Source organism: Trichechus manatus, unplaced genomic scaffold (assembly GCF_000243295.1).
Source record: "Trichechus manatus latirostris isolate Lorelei unplaced genomic scaffold, TriManLat1.0 scaffold00032, whole genome shotgun sequence".
Classification (NCBI taxonomy): domain Eukaryota; kingdom Metazoa; phylum Chordata; class Mammalia; order Sirenia; family Trichechidae; genus Trichechus; species Trichechus manatus.
The window spans coordinates 9,771,868-9,792,475 of record NW_004443968.1 but is presented as its reverse complement, the minus strand read 5'-3'; the positions used below and the strand labels follow the sequence as shown (position 1 = coordinate 9,792,475).

Below are 20,608 nucleotides of genomic sequence, written 5' to 3'. Positions count from 1 at the left end.
TATTTGGGCATGAAATGATAAATATAAGATAATTAACTTTTTTCATAAGTCTTAAACTATACCTACACAATGGCAGATACTTATTTCCAGAAACAGATCAAAGCTTATACTTCAAACTGTTACTTTTTCCAAAGTAAATGCCTTTTAAATTAGCTAGTTTTATGAGCTATCTGCAGAAAAGTAAACAGATTACAAATGCAAGTGTTTCTCCTCCATCATTAACAACTTGATCTTTATTATTTTTTTTCGAATAGTGGTAAAATGTTTGAACAAGACAGGAGTATATGGTGAAAATTAAGTCTTTTTTTCCATTCCAGTTGCCTTGTTTCCCTTTCCAGAGGCAATCTATTCCATATATATTCCCATGTTAAAGTAACACAAAATGTTGTCTTACTATGCAGCTGTTGTTTTTTACTTGACTATTCAGAAAAGCTCATTCTTTCTAACAGCTGAATAGTTTTCCATTGGGTGCATGTACCATAATTTAACTAGCTACTCATTGATGGATATTTAGAGGTTTTTTTTTTCCTCCTACTCAATTGCTATCACAAACACTGCTACAGCAAATTTCCTTGAAATATGTCTTATATGTGCACAAATATATCTGGAGGGTAAATTTTTTAACATGAAATTGCCACGTAAAAAGGTATGGACATTTTGAGAGAGATTGCCAAGTCAGTTTGTCATTTCTATTCTGTTAATGGTGTCCTTGTTATGCAGAATTTTTGTAATGACTTTTGCAGTTTGTGTCCTGAAAAGTCTTCTCTATGCAGAAATTTTAGAAAAATATTTTGTATTCTTATAGGCTTGTGGTTTCATAGTAATTCTTTAATTTAAAAGTAATTCTTTTTAAATTCTTTAACTCTTTGGTTTAAAATCTTTGATTAATCTGGAATTTATTTCAATGTTAGAATTGACCCTTATTTATAACACCGTCTTCTTAAAAAGACATAATCAAGTGTAAGCCATAGAGAAAATATTTTGGGTTGAATGAGGTAGCATGATTTGAGTCTAAAACCTGCTTTGCGTTGTGATGTGTCTTAAGAAATGGAGCAGGATTCTTAAACTGAAGTCCATGGCCCTTGGGATGCATGAATGAGCTTTACAAGAAGGTCTGGGAATTCCCAATAATATGTGTGTATGTGTGTGTCTGCCATATGGTCATAGTGTGCATTTTTATATGGAGTGTTCTGTCACTTTAACCAAGGTCTCAGAAGTGTTCACAAGTCCAAAATGATTCAGAAACACTAGAGTTGAGGAAATCTTTTCTTCAGAATAGATAATCTCCGATAACGTTTCTCAAAAGGGTATTGTTATTGTCTAGCAAATGAAATACTTAACTCTTTAGTATACTTTATGTGCAAGAATGTTGAAACTAACTTCAACATCAGAACAAAATATTTTTATTTCTATGAGCTCTACTCCTTAGGAATCATTCATAATCAAGTCCATAGAACAACATTTAGGAAAAAAACACACACATTTACTAGATAACTCTACTGTTTGTAAGCTTAACCCATAAGGAGTCAGTAAGATTTTGAAATTTGCTTTGCCTAGAACATAAGTAAAAATTAATCCTTAAAATTCCTTGTAAGGTGGAAAACCTCAAAGAAAAATTAGGTCATAGTGTGTAATTTATTATCGAAAACCAAGTCTAAGAAAAAAAAAATTAAGGCAAGTGCTAAATTATTCATATTGAATGAGCTATCATTAATGGAACTTTAATGAAAAAGTGCTAAGATTTCTTTCTGGAGTATTTCTTCATTTATTATTATTTTTTATTAGTTTATTTTTTTCCCCATGGAAAAGAATTCCTTAATTCTGAAAAAAAAAAAGAAAGAAAAAATTGAGAAAAATATTTCCATTTTAGGAACTATGGATTGTTTCTTATCTGTTGCAGGGTTTATATCTTTCAAACGAATTATTGATATGTATGTGGAGGTGTATGTGTGTGTATGTATATTATGTATAGAGCTTTTCTACATGATTAATTTTAGCCTATGTATTAATCACCTCTAGTATGGCCTTTTTGTGTGTGTTTTTTTTTGTTTGTTTGTTTGTTTGTCTTTTTTAGGCATTTTGGAGACATCCAGTAAAGAAGTCATGATAGGGAAACCTAGAGCAAATGAAGCCAGTACTCCTTCAGAGCAATTGCTACCAGTAAAAGAGGTATGGGAAAAAGAGTGGTATTTTTTATTCTTATATAATAGTATCATCTTATGTCTGTGAATCCATTGTGAATGAAAATGTCTTGAGTTTTACTCTTTGTCACTAAGAAAGTAATTCTTGGTTGGAATTGGCTTCTAAGCTTTTGATAAAAATTCAATTAACGGGGACACTACCCTTTTACACACTGTTGATCGGAGGAGTAGGGAGATAGAAGTCAGGAGATGTTCTCATCCCTGCGCATTTTGAAAACTTGAGTCTTAGATAATTGTTCAAAAGTGAAAAAATGGAGATAAAAAAATGGAAAGGAAAGAGGAAAGAATAGTTTGAATTGTCCCCTCATTTTGGTGTACCCATCTTATCCCTGTTTGTTGTCAGATCTATTCTCACGTTTCCTCTGCTCTGCTCTGTATTGTAGAGAATCACATTTTCCAGATTCCCTTGCTTTCTGCACTCTGATTTGGCCAGTGAAAGGCACTGATGGAAGACTGGATGGTGGGAGTTGGGAAGAAACCAGGGTATTTCTTTCTTGCCCTCTGTTTAGGGGGCATCTGTGGCAGTGGATGTGACTCTTCCATCTCCATGGCTCCTGCTTCCACCAGACAGCGCCCGCCTTCATGGTTCCAGATCCACCTGGCAGATATGCCTTAGTTTTCACTTGTGCTGTTGGCCCCAGCAACTAGAGTCCATAGCACAGTCTCCTTTCTTTATTTCTTCAGCCCTAAAGATGGTAGTGGCTTCCTTGTCTGCTTTACAGCCCGTGTTTGGTTCCTCAAATTTTTCAACACCTTTAACCAACACCTACATTAAAATTCTTCCTTTTGAAATACCTACAGTGGTTTCTATTTTCTGAATGGATCCTGACTAATACATTAAGTAAATATTAAAAAAGAGAAAAGAGCATATAATTATAGCAGAGCTTCAGTCTAGAAATCAAGGGAAATGATCAGGAAAATGAAGTTATATATTATGCTTCAACCAGAAATCAGATTAAGTACTAAGAAATTGGCAGTAGGTAATAGAAGAAATGGGACTCAAAGACCTCTACTTCGTGCCCAGAACAGAAAGCCACATGATTTCCTCTTTTTCTTGGATCAGTTAGTACTAAATCCTCTCTGTTCTAGCTAGAATATGTATGATGCCAGACATAAGACGGGATGAGTAGAAGCAAGCAAGAAGTATGTATCAGGGTCTTAAAAACAGATTTCTAGGAGGAGAAATTTGAGTGGCAGAAGTCTTCTCTTTTTTTTTTTTTAAGAACAGCTATTAATGTGCTTGGTTTTCCATATTTTGAAAAGAGAATTTAGATGGACCAAGGTGTTATAATTACATATAAATTACCATGGAGAAAGGTAATTGTCACTGCACACACACACACAAAATTGTGAGTGCAGCCATGGCAATATTAATGGCAATTTTTACCACAATACGTTTCCTTGAATGAATAATTTTAATGAGTAGAAATGTCCTGATGGGAAAAATAAAAACCAGGGTTTTGTTGTGGTTGTTTTTAATTTTCATGGAGGCAGATTCTTTTTCACATTTCTGCTATAAATGTGTCCCAAGGGAAATACTTTTATAACCCAAGAATATGACTATGGTAGTTGTAAGGTTTCACTTATAACAAAGGAGATTATATGACTGAGTAGATTCAATTACTGATTAATTTTATGCAAATATAAGACAAGAGAGATGTGCTTTCAGGCCCTATGATATTAAAGGTCTGAATAAACTTTAGAAAGTTCAGTTACAACTTAACTCCAAGCATAATGAGAACAAGAGCCACATTTTCTGATTATAGAGTCATCGAATCATAGAATTTTAGCCCTAGAAGATTAATCATTTCATTACTTTTTCCAGTACATACAAAAAGCATTAAATTAATGCTGAGTGGGGTATGCATACAAGAAAATTAAGTTAATGATCATGATCTCAGTAATTGTAGGCTGAAAGGGACCTTACAAATTACCTGATTCTACTTCTTTTTTTTTTATTTCTGTTTCTAACAAAAAGCCTGAGATCCAGAAAAACTAGTAATTCTGTCAAGGATGTAGAGCCTAGGATCTTCTGAAGTTGGAGTAGGTGACTTGTTACTGTAAACAAAGTTATATTAAAATGCAGAAAGTTTAAATTCTATGCATTTGTTCACCTTCTATCCATAATGTCTAGTACTTTAGAGAACATTAGGGGAATCGAGGGAAATATACATTCATATATATATATTACCATATGAGACATATGGATGGGACCAAAAGAAAAAAAGGAAATAATGCCAGCCTCCCAGCCCTCTCTACTCCTCCCACTTCCCACCCCTCCACCCCACAAAGCTATGCAGATCATTTTAATTCCTCATTTCCTGGAACAAAAGTAGTGTTGCTTACCACTTTGTGAGTGCAGAGACTAAATAAAATTCTAAGCGAGTAAAAATCCAGAAAGATGCAGTGGTGTGTTTTCTCCGAGAAATTTATTTCTTACTGCTGTATTTTGGCTTGTCTTGATTTCTGAGAGTGAAAAAGAAATAAAAGATTGAATATTAAATGCTGTCTTATGTTGCAATACTTGTTAACAATAAACTGTAAAAAAGACCATAAAAATCTAATTTAGACTTTATTAAATATATTGGATTTAGAGGTTGCTTTATGTGATAAATAGTAAGTATAGCTTTCAGCTCTCATAAAGATGGTTTTATTTAACTATATTTAAGAGATTAAATTTTGAAAAAAAGTTTTTGATTAAATCCACTGATGAATTAAAATGAAGTGTTAATATATTACTATGTGTAAAGAATGCACATGTTTTTGTATATTGCTTTATTCACTAGGTAATATTGTCAGGTTGTGTAAGAATGGCTTTTGCAGTTTATCAAAGAATACCTATATTCAACATGCTAAATGAAAGTAATAATTTTATATCTATAACAATAGAAATATTTGTTGCTGAGTTAAGATTCATATGACTTTATATAAATTTATATTTCAGGCTACTTTACTAGAGTTTGGCTGGAGAAGTGCATTTAAAGAAGTATCTCCTTCCATGGCACATTGCATAATAACAGCAATTGAAGATTTTTCTACAAAAATTCTCCAGCAGGAGCAGAACGAAAGGTCTTCGGCCATAAGCTATACTATGAACCTTGTAAACGTCCAACAAGTTCGGCAAGGCAGCCATGTGATTCCTGAAAAGGACCAACCAAAGAAAATTGCAAAGGTAAGTATTAAATCAAATTCTTTCGTATTGTAGACGGGGATTTTGTTTTGTTTTAATATAAAGCATTGCAAGAAGAAACCTATAGATCAAATTGTGAACGCTCTTTGACAAACACTTCGTATGTGACCCAATACCAGTTTTCCTTGGTATCCATGAGCCACTGTTATCAAAATGACTTACACCTGTTGCCAGCTTATTGCTCCATTAGTCTGAGGCAGCTAAACAGGGAGCCTTAGTGTTTTCATGGGAAGGTGAGAAACATTGCAAAAACTGCCTGTTTTGGTTATCCTTCAAGTGTCTCCAGGAAAAATGTAGGCTGTTAAAGGGGATACTCTCTTATATTGGCTTGGGTGATTTTTAAATCTTTATTTACACTTAATTTACCAAATAAACATTTGGTTTCATTAGCATCATTCTTACATCTTCACATGTGTGTTAAGATTCACAGAACATACTGAATAAATACAAATTAATTATGGATATAGATAAATACATTTACTCAGCATTAAGTCCACAATGAGTTCAGCAACTTATGACTGAGAGTTTTTGGAAGAGAGTTCTCGACGGTGGCTTCCTTATTCTGCTGCTGCCACTCTTAGGCTTCAGAACATTCCTCAAGGAAATCTGTTGGCTGATCTAGAGTGGAGACAGGCTTCCCCTTCCCATCTACCACAACCCCTCTGCCATTAAAAAGGAGTGGATAGTGAAAAGCTAGGTACACCACTTCTGAAAGTCGCTTACTCCTTACCAACAGTGTAAGAAGATGCTACATGAGATTGTTTCTAATGCTTCTTGATTATTTAAGTTAAAATGACATTTATATGTAGTGTTTAATAAAAACAAATATATTTTATGGAAATTTAGCAAAAGAGAATTAGAATAAATTCAAGAAATAATGCAATCATGTTAATATCAAGGATACATGTTTTCTGAGTTCTTTTAACTACAAATAAAGGTATCATCATGTAAAGCTGTTTCATGAGTTTTTCATAATGTCTGGTAAGCATAAAGTTTGAAGGTTATGTATAGAGAAGCTTTCATTTTGTTATTTCCTTATTTGACATAAACGTTTAACTTTCTACAGCTGAGAAATCAATTTTATAAAGCTACATCATTATATTTATGCTTGATGCCAGATTCATTATTTAGGAATTTGGCTCCACTGTACATAAATTACAAGGTGCTGTCAGAGTACAAATAACTCAGTGCCACATTTATTTCTCCCTAGTTCTGTTCTGACATCATGGAAAAACTTGACACAATGCTTCCACTGGCTCTGGCATGCAGAGATGATTCTTTTCAGGAAATTAGAGCAAACTTTGTGGAGGCCTGTTATAAAGTGGCAACAGCTGTCCTGGCCAGACTGCAGGAGAGAGGCAAGGAGGTCCCTTCCAAAGCACCCCTGCGAAACTTGCACACACTGCTCTCCACAGCCGTATATGTCTTCCAGCATTTTACGCGATATGATAATTTGATGAAAGAAACGACTAAGAAGTGAGTGTCATTTAAATGAGGTTGATGGCTATGCCTAAAGGAGTGTGTAATCTTTGGATATCACAGGGAGTGAAATTTTGATGGTAATATTTGAGAACGAGAAAACAATAATTAACATGGTAAAAGTATTTTCATTTGTCCTGACTAGGAAATGTCAAAATGTGGGCAATGGGATATATTCAAGTAGATTAGGTAATCTCTCTAAAGGCATGCCCAAAGGACCCGTGCACTTTCTAAATTCTAATCTGGAGCAACTATTTTCTGTATATTGTTATGGACATGATGAAACGAACTCCTTCCATTTTGTAAAGGCACATTAAACTGAACACACTGAAAAGGAAAAGTAAACTTGTTTTTGTGCCATGTATACACAGTTGTGAATTACATACTTCTGTATTTTTTTCTCTAAGCTATCTGGCTGTTAGGAGCTGACAGAGAAAAATGTATTTCAATCTATTCTAATAACCAATGTAAACATATTTCAGAATATCCATTGATTTATCACTATTCATAATATTCAAAGATGAAGCATTTGACAGTCTTAAGTCTCATTTAATAGTAGTCTATGTAGATTATATTTTTGTTATATAGAGAATGGAGCCCTCATGGCACAGTGGTTAAGCATTCAGCTGCTAACCAAAAGGTCAGCAGATCGAATCCACCAGCCACTCCTTGGAAACGCTGTGGGGCAGTTCTACTCTGTCCTATAGGGTTGCTATGAGTCGGAATCGACTCAACGGAAATGGATTTGGGTTTTATAGACAGAATGAAAATGACTGCAGGTATTATCACTTGGTCTTTCTGGTTACCCTTCCACTCTCCAGAAAATAACATGTCTCCTTCCAAAGGGAACACATGAACTTGGAAGCCCACTGTGACCTGAGAAACCTATTCTGTATTGCTTATTCAGGCTTTGCAGTCCCTAGTTATGAAAGAAAGTGGTGTGATATAAGTAGCTAAGGATAAAAGTAACTAAAATAAATTTGTCTAGATGTAGAATATAACTATGATGTTTCTTTAATTCTCATAGGTAGTCAAATGTTGTGATTCCTACTTAAATTTATAAACAAAATGTGCCAGAAATCACCTTATTTCTTCAAATATTTTTAAAAAAGTTCATGAGATAGTTGACATCTACCAAATTACAGTCTTTTAAAACAAAATGAGTGTGGTAGTGGGATGTACGATAGCTTTATAAAAGTTGGTTCTGACAAGTGCATGTTGTTCTTTAGTAATCATGATAACCTAATGCCTAAATAATGCGCTGATGTCTAATGATAGGCTTACAAAGAATTCTTTTATTTTTGAATGATGTATTGACAATGCAGTTTGTCTCAAGTTGAAGTGCATATATGTAGAACAGCAGATGTACATTTTCAAAGGGCTCGCAAAACAAAGGCCAGCTTTTTTTCTTTTTTTTCTTTTTGGAAAGTGAATGTGGATGCAGACTCTGGCATTAGGAGGAAATGAATGATTGATATCTAATAATCAAAACCATTTGTAGTACTGGAGATTGTTACCTCCTACTGCACAGGCCTTAAATCTCTGTCTCTTTGATCATTCACTCTGAACAGACCCATATTCCTGGTGCCTGTCCAACGATATCAGGAATTCATCAACACTCTACAGTTTCAAGTTACGGACTACTGCGTCAGAGTTTGTGCTACAAGCATTTTACAGGATGCTGAGAGCCACCACTGGGATAACTACAAAGCTTTTTATGAGGTGTGAAGTTAAGTTTACTATCCCTCCTTTTTACACAAATATGTTTTACTGCCTACCTGCTTTCTGGCTAATTAGAAACATGAGCTTGGCATTGCCAACACACGAAGGCTGTTAGGATAATATTTTTTAAATATTGACTTTGTACTTAGGAAAAACACAGTTTTTAAAAACCTAAAATAATTAGACATCAGAACTCTCCTTCTGCTTAAAAGCAAAAATAACTTAATTTGAGATGCAATGTTGCAATGCTATATACTAAGTTGGAACATAATGGGATACATTGAAAACCCTAAAAGATAACAATGCCAAAATACTACAACCTTCCAGTTTTTCCAACGGCACCAGTTATAGATATCCTTGCATTTATTTTTATTGTTATGTATTTCCATCTGTATTTGATAAACACTTTTTATTAAGTAGCTTTATTCTTTGTACTTAATTTTTCCCTTCTCATTGTGAGTTCTTATGAGTGGGCTTTAAGACCCATCTGATCATTTATAGCTTGCCTATTTTCATTTAGACCATGTTCAGAAATCCCAACTTTCGATTGAATTAAAGCAAATGATTCCCAGTGTAACCAAACCCAGGATCAACTAAAATTATTCATCATCAAGCTTCATTAGTTTCCCTTTCTCTAAATGTCATTGATTATACATAGAGTACAATATTTGAAATTTCTTGAAGTTATTTCCAGGACAGGGTGGAACATTTATAATATCTTAATAAAAGATACTCAGGGTTATGAAAAATTCATCAGCCAAGCCTAGCTTCATTAGCTTTTCTGCCTCACCCTTTCCTCCTCTGGATTGAAGCTTGTAACTTTGGTTTTTCTTGATTATCCTAAATCCCCTGGAGTATTTGAGGAAAACAGAGTAGAGTTTTATTCAGTGTAGTCACTCTCGTCACCACCCTAGCACTGAAGGTTCTCGTGACTCCCTTTATGTCTGGATTATTATCATAGTAAGTGTTGCCACAATAGAGAGGAGCAGCTAATAAGAAGCTCTTTTAAAGACTTTCACTTTTTCTAAGTCCATTTCATCTCTTCTTTAGAAGACTTTCCCGGGTAGTTTTTCTTCTTGCAAGAGCATCCATATAGGGTTTTCCAAACCTGACATACTTCAAACAGCAGTGGTAGCAGAGAGCAGAATGAGAAAGAAAGAGAAAGTGGTTTGGTGCAGCTGGTAGCCTGAGATAAGAAGGAAAGGATTGGCCTTCCCCTCTCCTGGCAGCCTCACAGCTTCCTTATTTGCCTTGAGGTAAACAGAGAGGTTGAAAATAAATCCATCTCATGTTTCTAATTATTTCAATATGTCAGTGTACTAATGAGCAGTTTTATATGAAGTTTTCATTGAAGAACAGATATCATCTCACTATATGTCCAACACGGTGGTATTATGTTTCCTCTTATGCAGATTGGGAACTAGAATAGTTTACAGTATAAATAATAAGTGGATGCCATTGAGAACCTATTATTGAAGTTACCAAGTATTTAAAAAAAAAAAAAAAACAAATTACCATGTAACACGCAGCTCTTAGATCTTATGACAATGCTTTAGCTTCAAAGGCAGAAATAATGAGATAGTTACCCTGTGATTACATGGTACTGTAGCTTCCATATACTTACATGGTCAGTAGTTACAATTTAATTGCATAGTTAGTGGTTGTTATTTATGCTCAAAAAAATAAAGTGATACTGCTTTTCTGTATACCAAAAATAAGAATCTTCTAAGAATAGCACAATTTTTTTTACTGTTTTGACAACTGGAATACCTGACATGGTTTTATCTCACTTACTGCGCTCCTTTCTCCTCCTCCTCCCATTATTCCAATTGATTTGTAAAACAGAACTAGTAGGTTTTTGGCAGGGCCATTTTGAGAGGAAAGGAGATGATATCTGCCTGACTGGAGGCTAAGGGTAGGATAGAGATCTCAGGGGAACCTATCACCATGTGCATAGCATAGTAAAGAAACAGTAAAAGAATTTACAAGATACAAAGCAATATTTGCTCATGTTTTGTGATATCAAGTGAGCCCTGGATACATTATTTCCATGAACGGTTATTTTCTAAACTGTCAGGTTGAGAGAATCAGAGAGTTCAGTATCTCTGATGAGGTGCTGGTCAGATGGCACAGTGGGTGTTCAGATTACATTTAAAATTAAGCTTTTAGTATAGTAGACATCTGCTCAATTTTAGGAACTTGTGTTTTCCAATAATCAAAGAATGAAGAATTGTCTGTTCAAAGATAATATTGAGTGGCTTATACAATAAAGCCCAGCTGCTTGTGTCCTGATATATAATCTAAATAGAAGCTCACATCTGTTTACATTATAATGGGTCTGCAAAAAAAAACAGATGTTTACTAGCAGAATACTTTTTGAAATGACAACAAATAGAGAAACAGGCCAGAAAAATTAATGAATCACATTTAGTTTAATGAAAACCCTTGCATACCATTGAAATTGTACACATTTTGAAGAGAATTGTTACAACAGTGACCAGTTTAGAATAGTTCTAAGTAAGCAGGAAGTTTATATTTCAAAAAGTCTTAAAAACAAGTGTTTTTTTTTTTTTTAATTTTATTTTTAGGAGAAGAAATCTGTATGCCTCGAACTTTTTTTTTTTTTTTTAGTATTGTTTAAAAATAACAATTAAGGAAATTGGTTTTTCGTATTTTGAAAAATATGAGACATCATATTGACCACATTACTCTAAGTACCCACCCATTGCCATGGGGGGAAGTTAGTGTAAATCACTCATACTCGTCATTACATCCAGCTGGGGGTCAGTTTTTGCTTGAATTTACATGTACCACAAAAAGTATGAGCGTATCAAGCTGTAAAACTCCTTTCTTAGGTTAAGAACTTTAAGTATTCTTTACCACAGAATGCGCAACAAAGAAAGCATAGGAAGCTATAATTTTGCTATTTCAGTATTTATTTTGTAATTTTTTTTTCTTAAACAGTTTAGATGCACATCTAGCCAGGAAGTCAGAAGCTATGATCAAAGGCCCCTCCAGTTTGAACTTCACCTGACATTTTGGTGCCCAAGTTTCCCACCCAAGGAATAACAATTCAGCTCACTTACATACTCTATTTGAAATTCAGTAGCTAGTAAGTCTAAATAATTATTATTGTTACGATCACCCCAAAAGATGTTGGCAGTCAAAGAAACTACCAGAAGAATAATATGTAAAGAAATTGCTAGTAGTAGAATCTTCATAAGAAGCTATCAACTTTTTGTAAAAGAGAAGAGCAGATATCTTTTTAGATGACATTTGTTTGAGGAATATAAGTAATGGACAAAGAGGAAATTTTATGTCTAAGAGGATTACTTAGAGATAAAATGGGAAGTTTTACTAGTTCAACTTTTAATATATTAATATAATCAGGATAATGGTTGTAGAAAACATTCTATTCTTCCTATTTCAAATAATCTTTTGATCTGGTTTGAAGAAAATGAGGTCCAGCTACTAACATACTTTCCCAAGAGTGCATTAACTAATTAATGCTTGTAAAACACTTGAGGCCACCTTCTCATTTCTGCCTGGTCCCTTGGGCTTTGGTTGCTCTTGGATCTCCTGTGGTCAGGGGCTATTTGGCACACAGAAGGGATCTTTCTGGGGGTGGAAAGGAATGGGACTCTGGCCCCTTAGAAGTATGAAGTACTGTAAAAATACTAAGAAATGATGATAACATCTGCCTCAGCTTTACAAAGTCTTGTAAAATCAGGCTGTTGTAAGATCTGTTTCTAGAATTGTTATTAAAATGCTATAGATGAAATGTTGTTATTGTTAGGTGCCGTCAAGTCGACCCGACTCATAGTGACCCCATGTACGATAGAATGAAACACTCCTCGGTCCTGTGCGATACTCACAATCTTTGCTATGTTTGAACCCTTTGTTGCAGCTGCTGTGTCAATCCATTTTGTTGAGGGTCTTCATCTTTTTGCTGACCCTCTACTTTACCAAGCATAATGTCCTTCTCCAGGAACTGGTCCCTCCTGATGCATGTCCAAAGTACGTGAGATGAAGTCTTGCCATCCTCTCACTTCTAAGGAACATTCTGCTGTACTTTTTCTAAGACAGATTTGTTCATTCTTCTGGCAGTCCATGGTATATTCAATATTCTTTGCCGTCATCATAATTCAAAGACATCAATTCTTCTTCAGTCTTCCTTATTCATTGTCCAGCTTTTGCGTGCATGTGAGGCGATTGAAAATACTAGGACTTGGGTCAGGCAAACCTTGTCCTCAAAGTGACATCTTTGCTTTTTAACATTTTATTGAGGTCTATTGCAGCAGATTTGCCCAGTGCAAATCTGAAATAGCCTAATGTAATAATCTTCAATAGTTACCCTCCCCCTTGGTTTCATGCATGTTGCTAAGTATGTAATATGCAAGTTTATTTTTCCTCCAGTCATGTCATTACAATGTGAAATCTGAAACATTTATAGAATTATCTCAATGGTAAGATTATAGTCTCAGAAAAATATACATACTTAAACAATTTAAATAATTAGATTTTAATTTTGGAAGAATCAGCCCACTATCTTAAATTAGTATGACTTGTTTAGAAACTGCAGAGCCAATTGCTTAAAAGTAAACTTTAAATCCTAGACTAGGAGTAGGTAAATTAAGGATATGCTAGGTTAAATGCTTGTGGTCTGGACATGTGCTAGAATATCTGGTCTTGTAATTTAAATAGAACATATGTTCCTTTGTCAGTAAGGATGTTTTACATCTTGTCAAAAATCTTTGTTGGTCATCTAGTGTGTCAAACTCTCCAGCTATTTCCTTTCAGCCTGAACTAATTAGGTTTATAGGAAGCAAACTGAAATTTTGGAAGATGTGATTCTATTGTTTAATGTGTGGTGGTTTTGCCAGGGGGAAAGATGCTCCTTCTCGCTCCAGATGTGGCATTATTTCTGCTGGGCTCTTCATCACGATCTCTGGACCATTCTGCCTCCTAAATTAGCCCAGGAGATTCTTGCAGAAGTGCTTGAGAAATCTTTGGGTCTACTGGCCTCCAGATATGCTTGGGCCCATCCCAGTTATAAGAGAACCTCACAGATAAGGTAACTAGAAGTTATGAAACCCATTGCTTTTCTAGAAATTTTTTCATTAGTTGGTATAATGCAGAATGTAATGCTGAATCGCATGACATAACTCCTTGTATATTTAACATTGTTTCTAACATCTGAAAGGAAATCATATTCAATTCTCCTGAGATAGTTAAGTGGAAATGTAGAACCTGAATCAAAATAACTTTGCTCTTTTTTTTCTTTTTAAAATTTTTATATAGATCCCACTTGCTTTTGAAAAGTGAATCGAGATCTCTTGCAATACAGGACATATATCCACAAAGGTTAATAAGATAAAGAGAGAAAATTAAGGTCCTGGAATGGAGAAAAACCAGCTGTCTGTAACAGAAAGGCCAATTTAACTTTGAGCTTCTAGGCAAACAGGGGCTTTTAGTTTTTGTTTTGTTTTTTTTAAGCCTGTGAAAATAGTAGTTTATCCTCAGTAAGGAAACTATTTAATCATTTTTCTCCTTAATATATTCTAATTCCTTTGTCCCTTTTTTTATTTTTCCTTTCTTCTGATTATATATTTCTAAAAACCAGTTCAACAAATGTGAAATCCCAGAAAATGCAGAGCAACAGTCACTGGATATTAAATCAGAGGCCGAAATATAGTAATTCTAATGACTAGGCAATGACTATTACCAAAATGTGATTATATTACAACAATGATCTATATAAAGAGATGGCTTTGGTTTTATATATATTGCATCTGTGATTAAGACCTGTCTTTAAGTATAAAACTTTTTTTTGTAGATACATTTTAGGAGGAACTTACAGATGTTAGAGGCTTTTTTTTTTTTTTAAAGGCAGTAGGAATCATTTCCTGATCAGGTTCCTGTAAAACATGCTGCAATTTGAAGGGCGTTTAGGTCCTGCTACAGTGTTTCATAAATATGGTATTTCACACAGGCTGTTTTGAATTACTGAACAAAGATTTTTTTTTTTTTTAAATTGAACTCTGAAGACTAAATGGAAAATTCCTTTTGAGAGCAAAGAGTACCTTCATTCTTTTCCTTATGTAGAGTAAATCACTTTTGACTATGAGGTGGCAAGTCATTATGAGATATTTGTGAAATCAGATTTGTTGTTAGCTCATGAAATAGGTAGTATATTTAATTAATTAGCTACACTACAGAGACTTTTTTTGGTTTTTATTTTCTGGCTAGTTGCAAAAAATGCCATACAAAGCTAGAGTTGTTTCTGCTAGTATTTATAAGTAAAATAAATAAATATTTTTATATGAATGGTTAATCCTAAATCACTCTTGTTGTGGAAATCAGTTATATTATCTGTGTGTGTATACGTATATCTTGGATTAGCAATTGTTTAATTAGCAATTAGAGTAAATGGATGCAAACTGCAGTTAAATAAAGGTGATATTGGTGCTTTTAGTCTTCCCATAGTCTGTGGTATATGGATTGCAACTGTCACCTGAGTCATATATACATATGTATATGTGTGTGCATATATATGGTCTATATTATGTATTACTAATATACACATTTATAATATATGTATAAAACTGAGGCTAAAATGTCATTATAATAGATCCTCAAACTTATTTTACTTTTCACTTCAAAATTACCATCTTCTATATCTTCAACCCTGAATTTAAAAAAAAGAAGAAGAAGAAATTAACTGAGGTTTGTACATTTAGTCATATAACAAAATTATATTTAATCAGATGTTTGGGTCACTATTAAAACTCAAGGAAGATGGAAACAAAAAAAAATGAGCTTGTGAATAAGATAAATAATACAGCATATTTTCCACAGATTTCATTAACATTGGAAATTTCTGAAACTATAGGCTTTTTCGTTTGTGCTTCTGGTGTCATTTCTTCTCATCTCCCACTTGCTAGGAGAACATGCTACCCAAGCTCATGATTTTCTTTTGAGAGCTTATACTGGGGTAAGGAGAATTGTTCTGCTAACAAATGTTTACGTTCCATATATCTGTGAATAGTAGCTTTTTTAAAAAAAAAATCTACCTTCTCTCTTGCTCAATGTAATTTCAGGGACAGCCTTAGAGCTTCTTTTATATATATATATATATATATATTTTTTAGAAACCACTCCACACTTCACTATTATAGACCTCACTATCCCTAAAGACAGTTGTATTATGGGCCACCCAATACCTGGAAACTCAGAAGCTGGCTTTGATGCTTTCTGTCTGTCTTTGATCTCTGAAGCTCTGCTATCTAACCAAATCATTTTATACATACATATGCTTAATATGAGAGATATGGATGAAAGTGTACACACCAACCTGAAAATTATTTTTTTAACATAATTTTCTTCTTTTTCTTTCCAATAGACTTGATGTCACAACAATTTTAATATGCACTGAGAACATGTTATGGTCAGTTTGTACGTCTGTACAGAAACTTTTGAATCCTCATGAATATATAGATGATAAAATTTTTAAAATTCACACTCATTGTAATAATTTGTTTACAACATTAGTCATTTTGACTTCACCATTAACAGAATTATATAAGTAAGTATCAAAATATATTTTCTTTTTAGCTATTATGATATACAAAATAATATGATTTAACAAAGTTATTTTCAAACCAGTTATTGAATTGTTTGAAGTAGCAAATAGAATTTTTTGAAGTGCATTTTTAATATTGTGAATTGAGCCATCTTCTTACAACTAACAGCAACCAAGAGGGTTTTCTTTATTCTTAAAGTAGCTTAGTGTTAAATGATGCAATATATCTCTATTGGTCAATCTAATTCAGTTGATAAACCTTCACTACAATCAGAATCATTTTGAGCTGTGCTATCTGAGTTGTTTAAATGATCAAATTACATCACTTAGTTGATTATCTGTCATTGCTTGATTCTCTATGAAAAAGGAAATCGTATGTTTTTTTTTTTTTGCTTTCTAAAAATATATTTTAACTTTTAATTTTTATAAGGCAATTTGCTCTAATAAAAAATAAACTTTAAAAAATGGTCTTAAGAGTCTTAATGGCCCCACACTACCAGTTAATCTGCCAAAAATTCCCAGTTTTAATGTTAGACTTTAGTCTGAGCTAGGAATGACAAATTACTAGTAAATATAAATAAGCAATTACATTGAAAATGTGTTGAAATATCTTAAACCTAGCTAAATAAATACACTTTGGAGAAAGCTTAAAATTTTGAACTACTTTAGATTTCTGGTTAATTTGTTTCAAATTTGTAATGTTATAGAATAGATAGGAATAGATCTAATAATAAAACATGAATACAATTATATTTCAACCTTCCTCCAAAATTGTTACTTTATTTTGAAATACTAGATAATATACATTCTCAGTTTGATAGGAAAAATTTGAGATAATATTTTTACTTTTTAGAATAAATTAGGTAAAGTATTCCTTTCTTTAACATTTTAAGAAAGGTGATATAAAAGTCTTGATTTTCAGTAAATTATGAGACTTTTGTATTAGAAAGTCTAAGAGTAATTAACAACTTTGATTTCAATTTCCCTATAATTTTCACCCACTCTTTGACTTTTAACAAACCCATTGTTTACAGGTTGTTTCTTCTGGCAACCGTAGGTTGAGAACTAATTTTAGAAATGGAGAATTCTTTCAGAAAGGGGAAGAAACAGTGAGATAAATTGTCATAAGGTTGGGATTATATACATATTGGTTGGTAATCATGAAAAGCCCAAGGTCTGAGGCCCATAATAAATCCTAGTAAACTAAACTGATTTACCGTAGATGGAAAAATGCTATGCTCTCAGTTCAATGGGTCATTTCATCTAAGAGGAAGGCCCTGTGAAAATCAGGAACAAAGTTGACAAATTTCATGGATTGGTCATGGTGAGCAGTATTGAATTTCATGGTTTGTCACAGATGAATAGAAAATTTTTAACCCCCAATGCATTTGTCAAACAAATAAATTATTATCAATGATTTCATATTTTAATAATAATAATGTAACATACATTCATTAGTGTTAACCTATGGCCTTTGATACAAATGTTTAACAACTATGCAAGTACTCAAATCTCTGTGATTTGTGCATTCGATACTGCACTGTAACCTCATTCAACAGATTTAAATTGCTAATTTCAACCAGGATTACTGAACACTTTACACCAAGCACTGCCTCTGTTTTTTTTAATAGAAAGTATAGATAGTTACATTGCTTTGAAGCATGAGCAAAAGTCTAGATACACTTTCTTCTCTAATGTTTCTCAGTTCATAAAAATTTTCACAATTTTTATCCACTTGTGATGATCTAAATTTTATGATTGTTTTCCTAGAATATAACTGTAATCTTTGAAATGTATTTTGCTTTGTATTGACAAAGTGAAATAAATCTACAAGGTAGCGCCAACTAGGGAGAACATTGTGTGCAAGAACGCTATTGATTTATTTAGCTTCTTTTCAAAGTCAGGATTCAAAGTTATCATATTATTAGCATTTTAAGAAAAAAATGTATCTTTATCTCACGTTAAAAAAATTATACCATGTGCTTTGAGGAACTGGTGGAAAAGTAACAGTCAGATGTTGATAGTATTGAATTTTTATAAACTTAACCCGATGTTTGTCTTCGTCACTCTATGTGACATGCCATTTTAGAAGGTGACGGCCTTTATTTCACGTCGTTCTGACAGGTAAACTGAATATATTTTCCTTTCTGAGTTTAGTGTAGGGCCACTAAATCCCAGGGTAGGAATACAGGATTTTAAGTTATTTTCCAGAAGAATAAAACCTGTTTGCAGAATTGTGTGCTCTTTTTTAACTCTCCTTTGTAGATTTCTGTTAGAATGTTGTAAAAGAAGCGCTTTAGGTTTGTCCTCCAGGGAAACAGCCCTGCTGACACATAAAACATTCACCATGTATTTTCCAAAAGGTAGTTCTTTCATGAAAGCAGTTAAACTACACTCTCAGCAGCATACTCACGCACACATGCACACACACACACGCCCACACAGTGGTCTTGTATGTGGCATTTTGCTTTGACAGAATATTACTTCTAGTTTTATATAGTAAGTTAAAACTTAATTCGTAGAATTTCAGGTAAATGCAATTTAGTCAAAAATGAATCTTTGACTAGCATGGTCCATGTATCCTGTTATCAGGTTGCTGCTTGGTTGTGTCCCTCTCAAGATTGGTCTTCACAGATAGCCCCCAGAGTTCACCCTCCTTCCCACTAATCAGGGTCTAATGGTACCTTATTCATACATTTTTTTTTCCCACCATGTATTTACTATGTACCTACTATAGGCCAAACATTGTGCCAGTGAAATAATGATCCTCATCATTTTCTTACCTCAAAGAGTTATTTTCATGATAGGAAGTCATCCAGGAGCAGGGGAAGTATGGGGAACTATATTTGATAGCAAGTGTCTTACCTCTGTTTCTCTCACTTAATGACATTTAGGCAGCTACTTATAGCAGTGACCTATGACTGTTTGAAATGTGAAGTACACAGCATTTGGTTGTCCTTACGTATTCATAGTTATCTGTGATTTTAGGGCTATCTGAAGGCTCACGTGTCTTTTCCTGAGCATTCCAGTGCTGTCTCAGTAGTTCAGTTTCAAATGAATTCAGTTTCAAATGAATTCTACTTTTTCTGAGGTTATGGTCTTTGACTGGTATTTTTACTGAGCACCTCCAGTGGCCTAGGCATCATTGGACATAGATGATACAAGAAGTCTGACCTGGCCCCTCCATTGCCTTTGAAGATAGATTCTTGGCTGCCTCAATGCCTTTGTGGAGGTTTATTCCATTAGCATCTATTCTAAGACACAATTCTCCTGGGAGGGCAGCCAAAAGCAGGGTGGCACAAGAGAAGCATAAAACCCAGCTGTTGTTGTCTTTTGGACTTGTTATCAGTTGTTCTCACTTCTGATGTACATTATATTTATTTCTTCCTAGCAGCTGGCTGCATAAGCCCAAAAAGCCAATCACTTTTGTTAAGGACAAAGGAAAGAGGGCAGCCTAATTATGGATCGAGAACCAAAAGACAATGAAGCTGGGGTAGGGTGCTAAAGTGGGATTGTGTGGTCAGTCCAGGGGCAGCATGATGTTGTGAGAGGGATGGAGCACAGGTTAGTTGGTGCTGGAGGATTGGCAGAGGCAAGAAATTATGCCAAACTCACTTTTTTCCTCTTAAGCAAAGCCATCTTTAAAGTCTGCTAATTTGGGAATGTGAAGAAAATGTATTCTGCTTCTACCTATAGACAATTATTTATTTTGAAAGGAGTATTTAAATTTGCTACATCAAAATTCCTTCATAACTTGTGGAAAATATAATTTATAGCTCATATTATTGTAGCTTACTGTCCACTATGAATTATTTAGAGCATCCGCTCTTTTAAGTGTATACCAAAACATCATTAGAGTTTATCTAATAGCTAGCTCATAATTCCATTCCCCCACTGAGGCTTGTGGGCCAATTTTCACCCTGTTATACTCTCCAGAATAATGAAACTAATTTGGGATCTTGCTGTGGAATTAAATGCTCATAAAGATCCCACCCCCTCTGAGACCATAAACATCTGCCATAACATTTCTTATAGCCAAATAACCTTACTGTTACCAGTATGACTGAGAAACCTCCAGAAGGATAAAAGAACTTAGGTACTGGCAGAAATATTCTGGTAAGGGTTTTGTTGTAGTCTAAAAATTGTGGCACCAACTAACCATTCCATTAATATTAGACCCTCCTTTTCTTCTTCTTCTTCTTCTTCTTCTTCTTCTAATCTTGAGGATAAAACTAAGTAGGCAACTGATTAGAGGTATTAGAAATTACATGTCAGTTTTGAGATAGTGGTAGAGTTTCTTAAGAACTATTTGTAATGGTTGCTATGATATGAATGATACTTTACACATGTAGAGCCCTTCTTGTGTACTAGGCACTTTGATAAGTCCTGTATATGGAATCTCACTTAATGCTCACACTGACTTTGTGAGGTGAC

At 34.0% G+C, this 20,608-nt stretch overlaps 1 protein-coding gene across 1 annotated transcript in view; it reads left to right on the top strand.

Annotated features, from left to right (window-relative positions):
• Positions 1-20,608, top strand: part of KIAA0825 (KIAA0825 ortholog) — a 281,773-nt gene that overhangs the window by 135,315 nt on the left and 125,850 nt on the right. The window contains exons 7-12 of the mRNA XM_023730118.1: positions 2,075-2,169; positions 5,146-5,373; positions 6,602-6,867; positions 8,442-8,592; positions 13,476-13,666; positions 15,995-16,177. Coding sequence (XP_023585886.1) covers positions 2,075-2,169; positions 5,146-5,373; positions 6,602-6,867; positions 8,442-8,592; positions 13,476-13,666; positions 15,995-16,177 — 1,114 coding nt within the window. The remainder of the gene's footprint in view (positions 1-2,074; positions 2,170-5,145; positions 5,374-6,601; positions 6,868-8,441; positions 8,593-13,475; positions 13,667-15,994; positions 16,178-20,608) is intronic.